This window comes from Caretta caretta, chromosome 9 (assembly GCF_965140235.1).
Source record: "Caretta caretta isolate rCarCar2 chromosome 9, rCarCar1.hap1, whole genome shotgun sequence".
NCBI classification, from domain to species: Eukaryota; Metazoa; Chordata; order Testudines; family Cheloniidae; genus Caretta; species Caretta caretta.
In genome coordinates, this window is record NC_134214.1 from 50,632,689 (window position 1) to 50,650,348 (window position 17,660).

The window sequence follows — 17,660 nt, forward strand, 5'->3', positions numbered from 1 at the left end:
GAGAGCTGAGATGAAATCTCGACATGATGAAATCCGGAAAAAATATGGTAAAATTCATAAGTTCACAAGTGACTTTCTTTTTCAAGTGATTCTTCAAATCCATATATTGCACTAAAGTATTTGATACCTTGCTATAAACAAAACATTGACTGCATGCATCACCAAATGATCAGTTGCACTTCGGGGAGGAATACAAGAATTGCTATTGTCTGTTTGTATTTGGTCTGACACCCAGTACCACCTGTTTGAGTGATCTAGGAGTGAGTAGGAGGGGGGCAGAAACTGCATAATAAGTCATGCAGCTTAATAGTTCATTACATTAAACCAAAAAAAGTTTTTTTTTTCATGAGATTACAGTTAAACTTAATAAAGGCAGAAGAAAGCCACAAATAGACACTGAAAACAATGCAGTTACAGTGAACATTCAGACACAGCCCTTCCACAGCGCCAGATGGGAATGCTGGTCAGCTTGTTCTATATGTTGCTTTTCCTGCTTTCCTGGGGTTTAATTGAAATCTGCCAAAACAAAGGTGAGGAGGAAGCTCTGAGATTCCGGGTAGGAGGCAATGAGATTTTTTCCCCTCAAGTGATTAAAAATAACAAAAGCCAAAGGATACAACCTGTCCAGCCAATGGGCCAGATACTCAAGAAGTGGCACCTTACTCTACAATAATCCTGTAGGATCAGATTCTTCACCTCAGGTGCAATGAGGTTGGGGGCTGTCAGGGAACTGGCTGCATGTGGAGGAAGTTTTTCAGTGGTCATCTCTGGCCACTGTGAGGTGTGCAGTGGATTTAGCAGAGACTGGAGATTGCAGCTGATTGACTCCAGGCGGAATGCTCATGTGAGTAATGGTTCACCAGTGAGAGTACATGGCTCGCAGCCTGGCCCAAAGGGAGCAGGTGACATCAGGCTCTCATCCCTTTCATCCTCTTGTGCAGCGTCTGTAAACCCTTATTCCTTCTTCGGAGGGGCTCCTTGGGACTGAAGTGAGGGAAGAGGTCCTGGAGTGGGTGAAAGGAGGTGAGAGGAGGGTGAGGGCCATAATCTGAGAGAGTGAGGTTGGGCACTTGAGGGAGCAACAGCCAGTGGCAGCAGAGTAAACAAATAGAAGCAGTGAGAGATAAAAAGGCATCTTTTAAAAAGTGGAAGTCAAATCCCAGTGACGTAAATAGAAAGGAGCATAAACACTGCCAAATGAAGTGTAAAAATGTAATAAGAAAAGCCAAAAAGGAGTTTGAAAAACAGCTAGCCAAAAACTCAAAAGATGAAAAAGCATTTTTATTAAGTGCATCAGAAGCAGGAAGCCTGCTAAACAACCAGTGGGGCCCCTGGACGATCGAGATACAAAAAGAGCATTTAAAGACGACAAAGTCATTGCAGAGAAACTAAATGAATTCTTTGCTTCAGTCTTCATGACTGCGGATGTTAGGGAGATTTCCAAACCTGAGCTGTCTTTTGTAGGTGACAAATCTGAGGAATTGTCACAGATTGAAGTGTCATTAGAGGAGGTTTTGGAATTAATTGAGAAACTTAGCAGTAACAAGTCACCGGGACCAGATGGCATTCACCAAGAGTTCTGAAAGAACTCAAATATGAAATTGCGGAACTATTAACTATGATTTGTAACCTGTCCTTTAGATCAGCTTCTGTACCCAATGACTGGAAGATAGTTAATGTAACCCCAATATTTAAAAAGGGCTCTAGAGGTGATCCTGGCAATTACAGACTGGTAAGTCTAATATCAGTACCGGGCAAATTAGTTGAAACAATAGTAAAGAATAAAATTGTCAGACACCTAGAAGAACATAAATTGTTGGGCAAAAGTCAACATGGTTTCTGTAAAGGGAAATCATGTTTTACTAATCTATTAGAGTTCTTTGAAGGGGTCAACTAACATGTTGCAGTGGGTTGGACTAGATGACCTCTTAAGGTCCCTTCCACCCTTGTATTCTATGATTCTGTGTGGACAAGGGGAATCCAGTGGACATAGTGTACTTAGATTTCCAGAAAGCCTTTCACAAGGTTCCTCACCAAAGGCTCTTAAGTAAATTAAGTTGTGATGGGATAAGGGGGAAGATCCTTTCATGGATTGAGAACTGGTTAAAAGACAGGAACAAAGGGTAGGAAAAAATGGTAAATTTTCAGAATGGAGAGGGGTAACTAGTGGTGGTCCCCAAGGGTCAGTCCTAGGCATAAGTGATCTGGAGAAAGGGGTAAACAGTGAGGTGGCAAAGTTTGCAGATGATACTAAACTTCTCAAGATAGTTAAGACCAAAGCAGACTGTGAAGAACTTCAAAAAGATCTCACAAAACTAAGTGATTAGGCAACAAAATGGCAAATGAAATTTAATGTGGATAAATGTAAAGTAATGCACATTGGAAAAAATAACCCCAACTATATATACAATATGATGGGGGACTAATTTAGCTACAGCTAATCAGGAAAGAGATCTTGGAGTCATCGTGGATAGTTCTGAAGATGTCCGCAGTGTGCAGTGGCAGTTAAAAAAGTGAACAGGATGTTAGGAATCATTAAAGGATAGATAATAAGACTGAGAATATCTTATTGCCCGTATAAATCCATGGTACACCCACATCTTGAATACTGCGTACAGACGTGATCTCCTCATCACAAAAAAGATATACTGGCGTTAGAAAAGGTTCAGAGAAGGGCAACTAAAATGATTAGGGGTTTGGAACAGGTCCCATATGAGGAGAGATTAAAGAGGCTAGGACTTTTCTGCTTGGAAAAGAGGAGACTAAGGGGGAATATGATAGAGGTATATAAAATCATGAGTGGTGTGGAGAAAGTGAATGAGGAAAAGTTATTTACTTGTTCCTATAAGAACTAGGGGCCACCAAATGAAACTAATGGGCAGCAGGTTCAAAACAAATAAGGAGGTTCTTTTTCACACAGTGCACAGTCAACCTGTGGAACACCTTGCCTGAGGAGGTTGTGATGGCTAGGCCTATAACAGGGTTTAAAAGAAAACTAGATAAATTCATGGAGGTTAAGTCCATTAATGGGTATTAGCCAGGATGGGTAAGGAATGGTGTCCCTAGACTCTGTTTGTCAGAGGGTGGAGATGGACGGCAGGAGAGAGATCACTAGATCATTACCTGTTAGGTTCACTCCCTCTGGGGCACCTGGCATTGGCCACTGTCAGAAGACAGGATACTGAGCTGGATGGACCTTTGGTCTGACCCAGTATGGCCATTCTTTTGTTCTTACCTTGAGTCCAGGTTTCAGAGTTGCCTTCACAGCCTGATGTTGAAGCTGCTGCCCTACTGGGGTGGGATGGGCAGGGAAAGCCACTGGGCCCTGGGTGGGTCCCTCTTAGTGCAGCCACAGAGAGGAGGCTGGAAGGCCTTGACTTGCCCTTACTTGTAGCTGATGTTGGCTGCTGTAGAGGATGAACTCTGTGGATCTGAGGACTTAAACTGTCTCCTACAAAGTCCTTTTGCCTGCTGTCCCCATTCCTCTTGTGGAATGGGGGAAGAGTAGATGAGGCTGCTGGGCCTGGTGCCTTTGAGGAAGGAGAGGAACCAGAAGGCTCTGCTTAGCCAGTAGCTATTGCCATAGGAAGTCTGTGTTGTCTTAATGCTCTGGCCTGGTCCAAAGCCCTACTGCACAGCTTCCAGAGTGTGAGAAGCTCTCTCCTGTTTCACTCAGTGGTCCGTGTGCTCCGTCTTTCTACGAGTAGGGATGGTGGGAGAGCTGGTGCTGGCTGCTTTGGAGAAAGGAGCCGTGGGGCACAGCAGCCTGACCTCAACCTTTGGGAAGGGGCTGTGGTAGAGCTGGTGACCACCTTTCATAGACAGCTGGAAGGAAACTTTTTTTTCTTTTACATCTTTCAGGAAAGTGGGATGAGGGGAATTACTGCAGCTTTCATTTAGCCAGACCCCTCATTCGGAACACACTTCTTTCTTAAAGTCCAACCTTTACCAAAAAACACTTTGATCAGCCCTATGCTTGGACTTCCAGTTGTTTTCTTAAACATCCTTCAAAGAGGAAAGAGCCTATACACTACTGACCTTTCTCTTTTTTTTTTTGTTTTTTATTTTGTTTAAGGAGAAACTTGCCACTGCTTTACACAAACATCTTAGTGTGGAATTGGGTTTTGTTAGACTTGCAGGGCAGAAATACTTAAATGCAGCGTCCATTGTTTTGGGTGTAAGTGCTACCATTTCAATGTTTACCTGATTTGTGAGCACAATTGTATATACTGCAAATGCTATCATTTAGTTAAATAATTGAGTCAAGCCTGTACAGTCATGCTAAGAGCCTGAGGTATCTACACACCCAATTTTCATTGAAATCTGTGTGAGTTAGGCTTCTAAATACCTTTGAGGCTCTAAGCCAGGAGTGGGCAAAGTTTTTGGCCCGAGGGCCACATCTGGGTATGGAAATTTTATGGCGGGCCATGAATGCTCACAAAATTGGGGGTTGGGGTGCAGGCTCTGGAGTGTAGCCAGAATGAGGAGTTCAGGGTGTGGGAGGGGGCTCTGGACTGAGGTAGGGGGTTGGGATGCGGGGGAGGGAGGGGATGAGGGCTCCGGCTGGTGGTGCGGGCTCTGGGGTGGGGCTGGGGATGAGGGAGCAGGAGGGTGCTCTGGGCTGGGACTGAGGGGTGTGGAGGATGGGAGGGGGAGCAGGGCTGGGGCAGGGAGCTTGGTTGCCAGAGGGGGTCAAAGGCGCAGGCTCTGGGCAGTGCTTACCTCAAGTAGCTCCCAGAAGCAGCGGCATGTCCCCCCTCCGGCTCCTATGTGGAGACATGGCCAGGCAGCTCTGTGCACTGCTCTGTGCACTGCCCTGTGCGCAAGCACCGCCCTTGCAGCTCCCATTGGCTGTGGTTCCCCCTGGCTGCCCCTATGTGTAGGAGCCAGAGGGGGGACTTGCTGCTGCTGCTTCCGGGAGCCGTGTGGAGTGGGGTAAGCCCCTGACCCCGCTCCCCAGCTGGAGCGCCAGAGCGGGGCAAGTCCTGGATCCTGCTCCCCAGCAGGAGCTCGAGGGCCAGCTGTGCCCCCCCCATGGTTTGCCCACCTCTGCTCTAAGCCTTTAAAGATGGGAGGAAAACTGTACTGTGTCATAACACTTGCATAAGTGACCGAAAGCAGACTTGGTACTGAGTGAAGAAATGTTTGATTTATTTCTACTATCAGAGTGCACTCAACTTGTCTACTCTTCTTCTCCCACCCCCACCTCCCTTTCAATCCTGAAATGTATTAGTCTGACTGGAGCTTTTTTCTTTTCAGGCTTGTTTAAGGAAGAGAACCCTTATGCCAAATTTGAAAACAACTAACTGGTCTCCCTAGAAGTACCACGCAACACCAAAGCTCCTCTACCTTTGCCGACTGGAGCTTTACAGTATAGGCTTAGAGACTTTGCATTCCAAACACCAAAAAAATCAAATTAATGAGATGCTGCGACAGCCTTAAATTGCCAAAAAGACTGTCATGAGCTTCAGTAGAAAGCTTTGTGCTAACTTGGGACAGAGCCTACTGTAATCCCAATGAGCTGTTACAAGCAGCGAGACTGAACCAGAAAGAACCTGACTTTACCTCAAGACATTCTAACATAGCTCAACAGACTGTGCAGCATTGTCTGGGAGTCGATTTTAAGTCTTTGCTATTTCTGTTGTCTGACTTGCCAGACGCTTTGTAATACAATGGTTTCAAAGAACAGCTTATTGAACCAGTCTTGCCCTTCTGCCCTACTACTTCTTTATTCACCAAATAAAGCTTTAAATCTGAGGGCAGGGCAGGACTGGAGTGGGGGTGGGGGCTAGTTTGGTCCTACATAAGGTATAGCAGCAATTCAGAGTATCAGGGTAGATGAATAAAAGAAGACTTCTTAGATCATCAAGGCCTTAACTGTCACTTGAAGTGCCTATGCAGTTCTCTGTGTGTTACTCAGCAATTCTTTCAATTTTTGTAAGGGTTTTTTAAATTATTCTGAGGGAGGGAAGGGAGTTTAGTCTTATTTGCACTTAATGAGTAGATGCTCGTTCTCCTTTCAGAATTCATTTTGTTTAAAAGTCTGTCCTACCTCTGCTCTGTGCCTTTCTGTAACTTCTCCTATAATAGTAAAAGTAATTCAAGACTGATATTTTGTAACAATATAAGATTTAGATGTAATACTAGGATTTTGATCCATTAGATAAAATTATAAAGACTGTAAAGCTTTAGCAATACTGATTTGATTCCTCTAAGCCTGATTGACTTTTGCTTTAACACAAAGTATAATTTGTGTTCAAGAATGTGTTGGCAAACCCATGCTGTAGCTGACGCAGCATATAATCTCTAAAAGAATGTTCTAATAACCAAATGGTCAGAAGTATGGAAAGGCTTTCATACAGCAGGAGCAACTGTGAAACCTTTTAGTTGAGCTGCAATGTGGCCTCTGCTTTGCATTTAATATAATCTGCTGTCCTTGCAAGTGTAAGTGCAGTAACCAGCTTTTCGGGTAGTTCTGCATTGTCCTAGGCACAGCAGCCTGGAATGTTGCCTGGTGCCTTAGGGCTTGAGCCAAGTAGCTATGTATAGTTACTAATCTGTGTGTTTTAAAGTGCCGTAGAGAAGTGGAAAGATGGGATGAAAACATCTTATAGGAGATGGGTTTTAGTTTTCTATGAAACACTCAAAATATATCAAATAATTGACAACCTTGAGAGCAGACAGCTGGAAGCGGTTGCTGGTTTTTTCTGAGACACACTTCTGAACAGGTGAGGCAACTTGATTTTTGAAGTTTGAAAGTGTTTTGGGCACATGAAACACAAACAAATGGTGGCAACATTCATTGTGACATTCCAGATCATCTCAGAACTTTCTCAAGTCAGTGGCCAAGTGCCCATTAATATACAGACCAGCCATAAATATTTTGATGAATGTTGAAGTATCCATTTTTTATTCCAAGGAAACAATTTTTGTGTAGAATACTGTGTAATGTCTTTTGAGTAAGACATGTCTGCTCTGAAAAGACTGCCTGTTAAAATGGTAACTTGGGATCCCTTTCCTTGCAGACTTCTAAAAACTAACCTGGAGGTGATATTTCAGTACATCATCTGGGATCTTGTAATATTGCTGGGGAATTCTTAAAACACTTTGTTGTAATGTCACACTCTTATGGCTGTCCGGTCTCCTAGAACAGTGGTTCTCAAACTAGGGCTGCCGTTTGTTCAGGGAAAGCCCCTGGTGGGCTGGGCCGGTTTGTTTACCTGCTGCGTTGGCCGATCGCTGCTCCAGGCCAATGGGGGCTGCAGGAAGGACGGCCAGCACATCCATCGGCCCGTGCCGCTTCTTGCAGCTCCCATTGACCTGGAGCAGCAAACTGCGGCCAGTGGGAGCCATGACTGGCCAAACCTGTGGACACAGCAGGTAAGCAAACTGGCCCAACCTGCCAGGGGCTTTCCCTGAACAAGTGGTGGCCCTTGTTTGAGAACCACTGTCCTAGAACATAATAAATGCCAAACCTTGGAGCTGAACTTTGAACGCTTTCAAAACTAATCCATCGTGTGTAAAACCTTATGGATGTTGATCGGCTTGAAGGGCACAGTAGCGTTGAGTGTGTAAAGCTCTTCCGCATACTAGTAAGATGTGATTTCACTTCCACTAACACTGGACATATGGGCACAAGAAACTTGCATATAGTCTTTAATCTCTATACTGTGGGGTGTGGGGTTTTTTTTCCCCCCCCTGCCTTCCTTTCAGCAGTTTGAAGACAACTTCAGGCAAGCAACCAATAGCTAAATATTTAAATGCATTACTTGGCTAATGATCAATAAACAGATTTAGTAAGTATAAACAGTGTGCCATGTGTGTTTCTTCTTTATGATAAACTACAGTACTCCTTTTGGTATTGCCCTCTTTAAAATGGCATATTAAAGAAAAGGTAGATGTTCTTTGGCTTATTTAGACGTATATATATTTGGTGAAAAGCAGCATTGCTCCTTGGATAGTCTAAAACGGGTGGGCAAACTATAGCCCGCAGGCTAGATCCGGACACTCAGGACTTTGGATCCAGCCCACAGGATTGCCACCCCCATGGTGCTGCGGGCCCTGCTCAGGGAAGCAGCCAGCACCATGTCCTTGCGGCCCCTGGGGGGAGGGGGGAGGCAGAGGGCTCTGTATGCTGCTCTTGCCTGTGGGTACCTCCCCCAAAGCTCCCATTGGCCACAATTCCCTGTTCCCAGCCAATGGGACCTTCGGGGAAGGTACCCACAGGCAAGAGCAGTGCATGGAGCCCTCTGCCTGTCCCCCCTCCCCCTGAGGCTGCAGGGGTGTGGTGCTGGCCATTTCTTGGAGCAGCACAGGGACAGGGCAGGCACGTAGGAAGCCTGTCCTGGCCCAGGTGCGTGCTGCTGCCACCCCGGAGCCGCTCCAGGTAAGTGACACCGGGCCGGAGCCCACACCCCTTCTGCACCACATCCCAACTCCCTGCCACACATCTCCTGCACCCCAACCCCCCTGCCCTGAGCCGCCCCCTCCTGCACTCCACACCTCTCCCGGCACCACTGTCCTGAGCCCCCTCCTGCACACCACGTCTCCCCAACTCTGTCTACCCCAAGTTCTTAACTACTAGCCACTTGGACTTTTCCCATCTAGTTTATTACCCCAAAGGCATGAAACCAGCCCGTGTTCTCAGTTCACTTTGGTGCACACACTCCTTGCTGTCTGCACACTAGAGAACTGCTTGGGGGTAAAAACAAAAAGTTTGTTTACTAGAAAAGCCACAGCTTCGAAGACACGAGTAAGGGAAAGCAAACCTAGCCAAGTTACACAGAAAATGAACATAAAGATGCTACTTCAGGCTTTACACTTTCAAGTTTAAATAAAATCCCTTTTCTAATAAAAGGTTTCAGAGTAACAGCCATGTTAGTCTGTATTCGCAAAAAGAAAAGGAGTACTTGTGGCACCTTAGAGACTAACCAATTTATTTGAGCATAAGCTTTCATGAGCTACAGCATCCGATGAAGTGAGCTGCAGCTCACGAAAGCTTATGCTCAAATAAATTGGTTAGTCTCTAAGGTGCCACAAGTACTCCTTTTCTTTTTTCTAATAAAAGTTGCCCATTTCCTTAACTATTTCCTAGCATGCCCTCTACCCATAGGAGGAATCCAGTGGTCACTGGCAGCCTCCTACTTTAAGTTCTGGATAAAAAAAACCTCAGATGCAAGCCTGCTTTTGAAAGGCCTTTTTTTTCTTTTAGACCATGATGATCCATGTTCATTGAGTCAAGAGGAAGTTTCCACTCAAGAGCTGGGATAGCTCAATGCTTTTCCACTCACTCCTATGGCCCTTACTTATCTCTTCCTGTGCTGGAAAATGTTAGTTGGAACTAGTTTCATATAAATGCCCAGTTGCAAGGTGCCCCTTGCTGCTGTGAGGTGGTTGAAATGATGAGCATGATTTTCTAGATACACTAATACCTAGATCCATAACCACAGTCCGCATACATATTTTGTAATGACCATTACAAGCTTTCATAAAAGACCTTCCTCAAAACACTTCGCACACTGTGTTATCGTACTATATCAGTTGGTTCAAATTGCTCATTTTGGGGGCTTAAATTTACTGTTCTTCCCTTGGGTGCCTAGAGCCTGATTGTCACAGAGGTGTGTGGGAAACAAGTTCTCTTCTGGGAGGTGTTGAGTGGTGCAGGGGAAGGGTAGCTGACCCGCGGGCCACTGTACTTTCATGCATTGGTAAACTTAAGCTTTGTCTACACCCAGGAAACTGGCTGGTATAGATACTCAGTATAATTTAGCAGCTTCCCAGGCAGCAGTATGTACCCAGAGCCCCAGGTGGGCAGGGCTAAACTGCTGCCATGGTGTTGCTCTATTGTTACTCAAGCTAACTTTGATCTAGCTAGATTAAAATGTGGTTTGTAAATTGCTTGTCCCTAACACTGTTAGTGGAAAAGCTCTCCTTTGTCTATTGATCACTGGAGGGAAAGGACTACAGACTCTTCCATTTTATTTAAAAAAAAAATCAACTAACCTTTGCTCCTCTTCATTAGATAGTGACAAAATCATTTACTGGATTCATTTCTTCCATTTGGTTTTTTGCTACAATGTAAAGCAAGGAAATTTTCAGATTGGGCTTTTTGTGTGTCATAATCCAGAAACCTAATTTACCTCAAATTTGATAGTCCATATCTCCCCTCCATGCTTAATCTGGCAGCACTGGGGCCTGTGTTCCTTTGATGCTAGAGAAGCTGGGAATGGGCAGCATCAAGCTTATACTAGCAACTCTTGCCTCCTCACCTATGGTTGGGCACTATTGTTTCATATCCAGCTATCCTACTATGTTATGGCACTTTACAGGCAGAATACAAAAGGCATGTCCTAAGGAGAGTTGATGCTAACATACAATTAATTACCTTGGTGTAGAAAGATTAGAGTGGCAGATATACAGGCTCAGGAGACAGCCATGCACGACTCATGCCTTGGGCACCCCTCTCCAGATATCAGGCAATAAACAGGCATTTTTGGAGAGAGACACTTGCCCCCCTAACACTTTTTCCTAGGGGAGGGTGAACTGGCCTGGGAGCCAGAGGATTTCTGGTCTTACCTCTACTACTGAGCATTGGAAATGATTTTTTTTTTTTTTGGGTGTCATTCATAACTCTTATGACTGACCCAGGCTGCATCTCCCCAGCCTGGGAGCTTGGTGAATCTTACAAATGAGGTGACCTTTGTCCAGCCTGTTACTTCAGAAGGAGCTGCAAATAAAACCCAGGTCTCTTAACTTAGTGTGATGGGGTGTATTAACCCTGAACTGATGATGGAGGGGTTAAAGAAGTGCTTTGGGAAAGGCTGGCCCCACCTCTTCAGCCCTATCAGTCAGGTTACGTTGAAATAAGGGCTTAAAAGCTCTGGGTGAGAGCAGACAGTAGCTGTACCACTCAAGTTTTTTCAGTGTGCAGACAGTACAAGGTGCCCATCAGCAGCCTGAGAATTGCGACACTAGCCACATAGCTTTTCAGACAACATGTACCTGGTGTGGGCTTGGCTGTCCGCTCTGGAAACGCTCAACCATGTTCTGCTCTAGAGCCTGGCCCTGCGATCTCCACCATTCCATTGCTGCCTCCTAAAGTGGTGTAAAACCACTAGAAAAGAATGGCTCGGGTCCCCCTCTAGGGGCTGGGGGACGGTGGATAATTGTTCTCTTTAGCTACAGTTGCTCCTTCAGCATTACGGGAAGATATCTGTGCTGTGGCTTGGAAGTGCCTGGGTGCAAAGCTTTCTGATCACCTTATGGGGAAGAATCTATGATCATAGAATGCATATGCATGAGAGGGCAGAAGATGGCTGCATGGGAAAACTTTATTTTTAGCACTTTCTACCTCTGAAGGGCTTGACTTTGCAATTTTAAAACAAACCATGTTAAAAGAATGTAATAGGACCCTGAGATCATTGTAATTATTGAAAACTTTGCTCGTGCACCATGTCTTTAGAAGTGAAGCTGGATGTTGTGTTAACACTGGGCTCGTTTAAGGGAACTGTCCTATTAAGAACAGGGTGGAGCACTCGCTGGTAGGGTTTGCAGGAGCCAGAGCAGGGTGAGTTTGCCTGTGTGGCCAGAGTGTGGGAGACTCTGCCTGGGCATACTCCAAAAAGGGGAGAACTTGGCAGAAGTTAGAAAGCAAGTGTCATTCTTGAGGGCACCCTGGGAGCAGGAGCTGTTGTTCAGCATGTTACCAGTAAGCCACAAAGCCTGTCCCTTCTCCTGTTGCTATCAGAATATAGCCCAACTCAGCAGGGATTAGAAGCTGTTCTTATCCAATGGCTGGGCAGCAGCATCTCAGATGAGTTTGTCCTAGTCCCAGCTCCCATGTCTGCATGACTTGGCAGACTCAGCAGAGAAGGGACTGTGGTACTACGCTCCTCCAGGGAATGCGTTCCCTAGATGCAGGCTAACAGGGCAGTGGGGGCGGTGAGGACTTGCCGTGCTAGTAAACAGGACTCGATTAATCTGTATGCAGTTCAGATTCCCCAGCCTAGCTGCATCTGGGGCTGGCAGGTCAATTTTTCCTCCTCCAAAATCTGAACAGTCTCCCCATCTGAAACCTGGGTAGGTCCAGAGGCCTCCTAAATGTCATTATGGCAAAAGCAAAGTTGGCAGTTCCTCAATCCAGGAGGAAGAAGACTACTCCTGGGGAGGCGCTCTGACTCTTATGCCATCTTCCTTGACCTTGTAAGTTTATGTATCTAGGCAGATTTCTGCTGGGGGGCATCCACCTACTGGCTTCACAGAACATCATCTCTAGGGCACCACTCTGTTCCCATCCAGCCTTGTATTGACCGCGTGCCTATCCACGTGCTCTTCGATTTGACCTAGTCCTTCTTGCCCCCTCCTCCCTTTTTCAGAGGATAAGCCATGTGTCTGGGGGGGGAACGACCATCTTGTGGCTACTTTCTACTTGCTAGAGGTCAAATAGGTCAATGCCTTTCACCTGCCCTAAATCCAACTCCCTTGTAAAGGGTGAAGCTTAGTTATATGCAAACTAGCTTACTTGATCTGCATGGAGTGGCCCAAAACTTGGTAGCTATGGCTACATGCATCTGCGATCTTTTCAGTCTTCCTGGTTTGCTGCACAGAGGCCCATTGCTCTCAATTCTAGAAGTATCAGTACCTTAAGATAGTCCCGAGAGGGGAAAGAGTCTGTTACAAGGTAGGGTGTGAATCAGAAGTCACAATCTAGTACCCACCTGACCAAAAGCATCATGCCAGTAATGCAGCCTCTTGGAACACTGCCGCTTGTCCTTTTATCATTGTCATTGCCCCCCCCCCGCCCAATTCACTCATACTCAGTTGAATTGTAACTTCCGCTCCACCGTCTTTTCACTCTCCTCCATTCCTCTCTCATCTCCTTCCTGTTTAACTTCCATCTCCATAGTACTAGACTCCTTTGGTCTCCTTGATCAGCACTCTGCCTAACCCCCTCCCTCCCCAAGCACCATTCTTCTCTGTTCCCTGTCCATGAGTTTGTATTTACTTCCAGATCACTAACAAAAGCTACTGAATAGCATCTGACCTAGCCCTGATCCCTACAGCAACCTCATTAGAAACACCCATTCAATGATAAATCCCTACTGACAACTACTTTGAGATCTGGCAGCCAGTCCTCAAGCCAGTTAGTGTGTGTATTATTGATAGTATATAGTGCTCACTGTTTAATCAGAGTGCAGTGTTGTTTTTTTAAAGTTGATTTTGTTGTATCATGCACCACCAAATACTTGGCAGTATATTTTATATGTGAGCAGGAAGAACAGACACACCAGGATATAAGCAGGAAGGGTAAAAGAAATGTAATAGTGATTAAGACAAGAACTGGAATAAAGATGCTGTATGTAAAAAAAAAAAAGATGTATATTAAAAGAATAGAAAAGCTGCAAGAAGAGATTATGCAAAATGTTAGCGGTTAAGATGCACACAGCCAGGAAATTAAGACAATCCCTCTCCACAACCTGCTGCTTGTTAATAATTTTGGCAAATGAGAGTTTAAAGCCAACTCATTTTAAGCATCACCTGAAATCAACATGCACTGGATTTAAAGATAAACCATTGAAATTTTTTTCAAGAACAAATTAATTGAATTACCCACCGAAAAGAAAACGATAAAATCTGATTTTATTAGTAGCAGTGATCCCTCAAAAGTATGTATCAAGCTAGTTTGTGCATTGCAAAAGCAGGAAAGCTAAACACTGTCAAACTGATTTTACTAGTTGCGAGAGATGTGGTGTTAGTAATGTTGAAAGAGAAAGCAAAACACTTTAGCCCTCCTTTCTCTATCAAGGGCCATGGCTTCACACAGAACACAAGTCATGTTAGAAAATGTCAAAGAACAACGTGTGCCTATAATAAGATGTAACCACTTCTCTGTTCTGCACTTAGATGAATGGACAGTCATGGGAAATACTGCTAACTTTTTGACATGTGTGTAAAGCTACCAAGGCAATAGACCCGTCAAAGAAGTTTTCCTGTTTTGGGAACCTTTCCCCACTCATAGCGCTGCAGACGGTGTTCTCAAAGCTTTGAACGAGGTTGCTGCCTAGTGGGCGTCTGTGCCTGCTCTGTTGAAGAATGTACAGGTGGTACCCAGGCCTTGACTAGCTGCCACAGCGCATGGATTGCTTGTGTTGGGGCTATCGCTCCATGGGCTGAGTGGATTTAGCATTCTTCATATGGGTCCTGCGATTTGCTGGGGAGTAGCAGTAGCACAAGCACACAGATCCCAGGCTGATATATTTTCTCACTGGCCTGGGTCTGCTGGTGTCATAGGAGGTTCTCCCTGGCAAGTCGCCCCACAAGACCCAGACATTCCCACATCTGCTGGATGTACTGTGGTATGCTTTGGGAGTGTTCTTCTCAGCCTCCTTAAGGAGATCTAGGCTTACTTGGGAGCAGTTGGCCATACAGTAACTCCAGCGTGAAAAGCCCGGCAGTGCCTGTAGCACCTTCTGCACCCCACAGAAAGGGTACAGCAGAAGCCTGGCTCAGTGTTTGGGGTCTGTTTTCATGATTTTTTTCACCCTTTGTTTTAGGGTCTGATTAAACTTCTCTACCAGTTCATACATACGGAAGGGACTGGACTGAACTGAGGTTTGGCAGGGTCTGACCTAGAGAGCTGCCACACTTCCTGTAGTAAGTGGATCATGAAGTTTAATCCCTTGCTGGGTGAAGACCGGGGACAAACCTACCCATCAACAGACCTATGCCAGTTCCTTTGCTATTGGCTGGACTGTCATGGCTGAGAGGATCACACTGAGTCACCACTCAGGCAGCTGGCAACAATTCAGCTAAACTGACTTACCCTGCAGTGACTCAGTTCTCAGCAATGCAGTGGCAGCCCATCCCTAAGCAGAACCCAGGTCAGATGATGCCCCAGCTCAGGTATTTTCCCCAACCCCACCAGAGCTGCAGCCAATCTGTCTAACAGTCCTACCTGGACAGGGACCTTCCTGCTGCCTCGTACGGTAACAGACTCACTAGACTCCCTGCCTGATCCAGTTTCTGCTCTAGTCCTGTCCTTGCTCTACTCTAACCTTGCTCCAGCCTTCTTACTGACCCCTTCCAGCCCTGCCTCTGCCTCCTGGCCTCCCCCGCCCAATCCTCACTACCCAGATTCAACCCTTGGCCTGCACCTTGACTCCACCTATAGTACTGATTGAGCTTGCATATGGGTTCTGATCTTAGTTCTGACTCCAGCCTGTCCCAATTCCAGCACTGCCCTTGGCCCCATCCTAAGTCTGGCACTGACCTCTACTCAAACCACTAGGCCTTACTACCATGAGCTAGTGCCCAACACCCTGCCTCAGTTTCCCTTTGAGTCTCCAGAAATATCTTACAGCAAAAAGGTCTTTAAAGTAATATTCCTCCTCCGTGAAGGTCTAGTTTGAGCCTTTCCAGAAGCCCCTTTTGGCCCCTCTCCTTAAGTCCAGGATTTGACAGCAACTGGGTGCTGGTTGATTTCTTTCCCTCCAGCAGCTCTCTCCGGCTTGGAGCCTCCTTTTGACACCCCTGCCCAGTCATCAAATCATTCTCATAATCCTCCCCAGGTGGGTGTAATAACCCCAAACACCTGTTGGTACTGGCTAGGCGAGAAGGGAGCCCCCATAAAGCTCCTAGTCCTGTGCCCTCACAGAGAAAACCCAGACCAGTGTTCCTACTCCTCCCCTCTCCCAGAGGATGATTGTCCCAGGAGAACCAACTTCCTTCTCTCCCCCCCCCCCCCCCCCCCCCCCCCCCCCCCATGATTGCTTCAAGGCCTTCTGTGGAAAAAGGTAATTATCTCCTTCTGCCTTCCAGGGCCAGTACCCCATTACAATCCTGAATCCACTAACCCTGACACTGTTTGCCCCCTACATTGTACTGGGGGCCACATATGCCTGGTAACACCTATCATCTGCTGAGGCAGTCAGAGACCCACAGAGCTCTATGGCCTCATACCCAGTGTAGTTGCACTTCATAAGGAGGAAGGACTGACTAATATGTCCTGGCTTCCTACAACAGAAACAGATCATTGAGTTGCTAGTCTTTGGTTAATCCTCCAGAAGTCCTCCACAGATGCCTGGGTATAGTTCTGATGAAATGTCTCAGGGCACCTTGTGGGATCCAGCAAGTGGCAGTCTCTTGCTCTATGGGTTTTCCTGATTGCCCATGGTGGGTCCTCTGCGCGCTGAGCCTGTGGCCATCTGGCTTGGGCTGATCAACCTTGCTGGGCCAACCTGTGGCCGGACGGTCTTTGGCAGTTTGAACCGTGACTACTAGTGAGCTGGGATTATGCTGCTGTGTCTGAATAGGAGCCAGAAGAACTAAGTATTGCTTTAATGCCACCAAGTCTACAGTGTCCATTGCAGTGTGGGCCTTTAGACAAAGCCTAATCCTGGCATTGGGCAACAGTCCAGGGTGGTGACCTGGAAGGGGAAGACTCTGTCCAGAATTGGTGGTGATGTCCCTTGGGACACTCCTATCCTGTCAAGTATAGCGGCCTTTAGGCTATCCTCTAAAGGCTGGTAGGTGGTGTGGATTTCTCTGGATTGGAAAGGTACAAGCCATACAGCCCAGGTCTCCTTAGCCCACTAGGCCATTACTGCTGTCCACTTGAACATGATAGGCCTCTGGATCATCACCTGGCCCCAGCTTGGAAAGGGCCAGGCCAGTACCTAGTGTTGCTACTCTGATGGGGCTAGGCTGGCCACCTGCTGGAGCGCTGACTCTTGAAACTCTCTCTTGCTGTTGGCTATGTTGCTGCTGTTGAATCATGGGGCCTCTTGTTGTCCCTTGAGAAACAGTCACTAGGCCTCAGCCTGGGCCTGTCATCAGGCAGGAGTGGCAGGAGCTCTTCCATCAGCCCCTTCTTCCCAAAGGGGAATTCGGACATCCTACTGTGGTACCAGTTGTCACAGGGTGGAGTGAGCCAGAGGAGCTTTTTGCTAAGTGACCCTGCCTCATCTTACATCAAATGACTATTGAACCTAGGGTGGCCACCTGGGCCTTACATATCACAGTAAACAGCCTTGTGTTGACTTTGACTAAAAAGGTGCAGTGTGAGTTAGGCTCTGGCCAGGCTTCTTGGGTTACAACACAGAGATCAAAGAATCATAGACGATCAGGAGGTCATCTAGTCCAACCCCCTGCTCAAAGCAGGACCAACCCCAACTAAATCATCCCAGCCAGGGCTCTGTCAAGCCGGGCCTTAAAAGCCTCTAAGGATGGAGATTCCACCACCTCCCGAGGTAACTCATTCCAGTGCTTCACGCCCCTCCTAGTGAAATACTTTTTCCTAATATCTAAACTAGACCTCCCGCACTGCAGCTTGAGACCATTTCTCCTTGTTCTGTAAAGTAAAAGAAGCAGCTGGAGGCAAAAAGGCATTCTTTAAACATTGGAAAGTAAATACTACTGAGGAAAATAGAAAGGAACAAACTCTGGCAAGTCAAGTGTAAAAGTATAATTAGGTAGGCCAAAAAAGAATTGGAAAAGCGACTAGCAAAAGACTCAAATTGTAGTCCTCCCAGGGTTCAGGTCCTTAATTAGTGCAACAGGGGCTTGTCATAGTATTCCTTGGATGGAATATCTCTGTAGCCCTCCACAGGCTCAGTTCTCAGTCGAGGGGCCTATCTTAGTACCCTTGCTGGTTTCCTGTAGCT

General features: G+C 46.3%; 1 protein-coding gene and 1 long non-coding RNA gene across 2 annotated transcripts in view; one reads left to right on the plus strand and one right to left on the minus strand.

Moving 5' to 3' along the window:
• Positions 1-7,807, plus strand: part of PTTG1IP (PTTG1 interacting protein) — a 29,211-nt gene extending 21,404 nt beyond the window's left edge. The window contains exons 6-7 of the mRNA XM_048863187.2: positions 1-47; positions 5,260-7,807. Of these exons, the coding sequence (XP_048719144.1) occupies positions 1-47; positions 5,260-5,306 (94 nt within the window). The 3' untranslated portion in view covers positions 5,307-7,807. The remainder of the gene's footprint in view (positions 48-5,259) is intronic.
• Positions 31-17,660, minus strand: part of LOC125642222 (uncharacterized) — a 23,637-nt gene continuing 6,007 nt past the window's right edge. The window contains exons 3-4 of the long non-coding RNA XR_007358336.2: positions 10,003-10,070; positions 31-1,004 (exon numbers count right to left, since the gene is read on the minus strand). This is a non-coding gene — a long non-coding RNA (uncharacterized LOC125642222). The remainder of the gene's footprint in view (positions 1,005-10,002; positions 10,071-17,660) is intronic.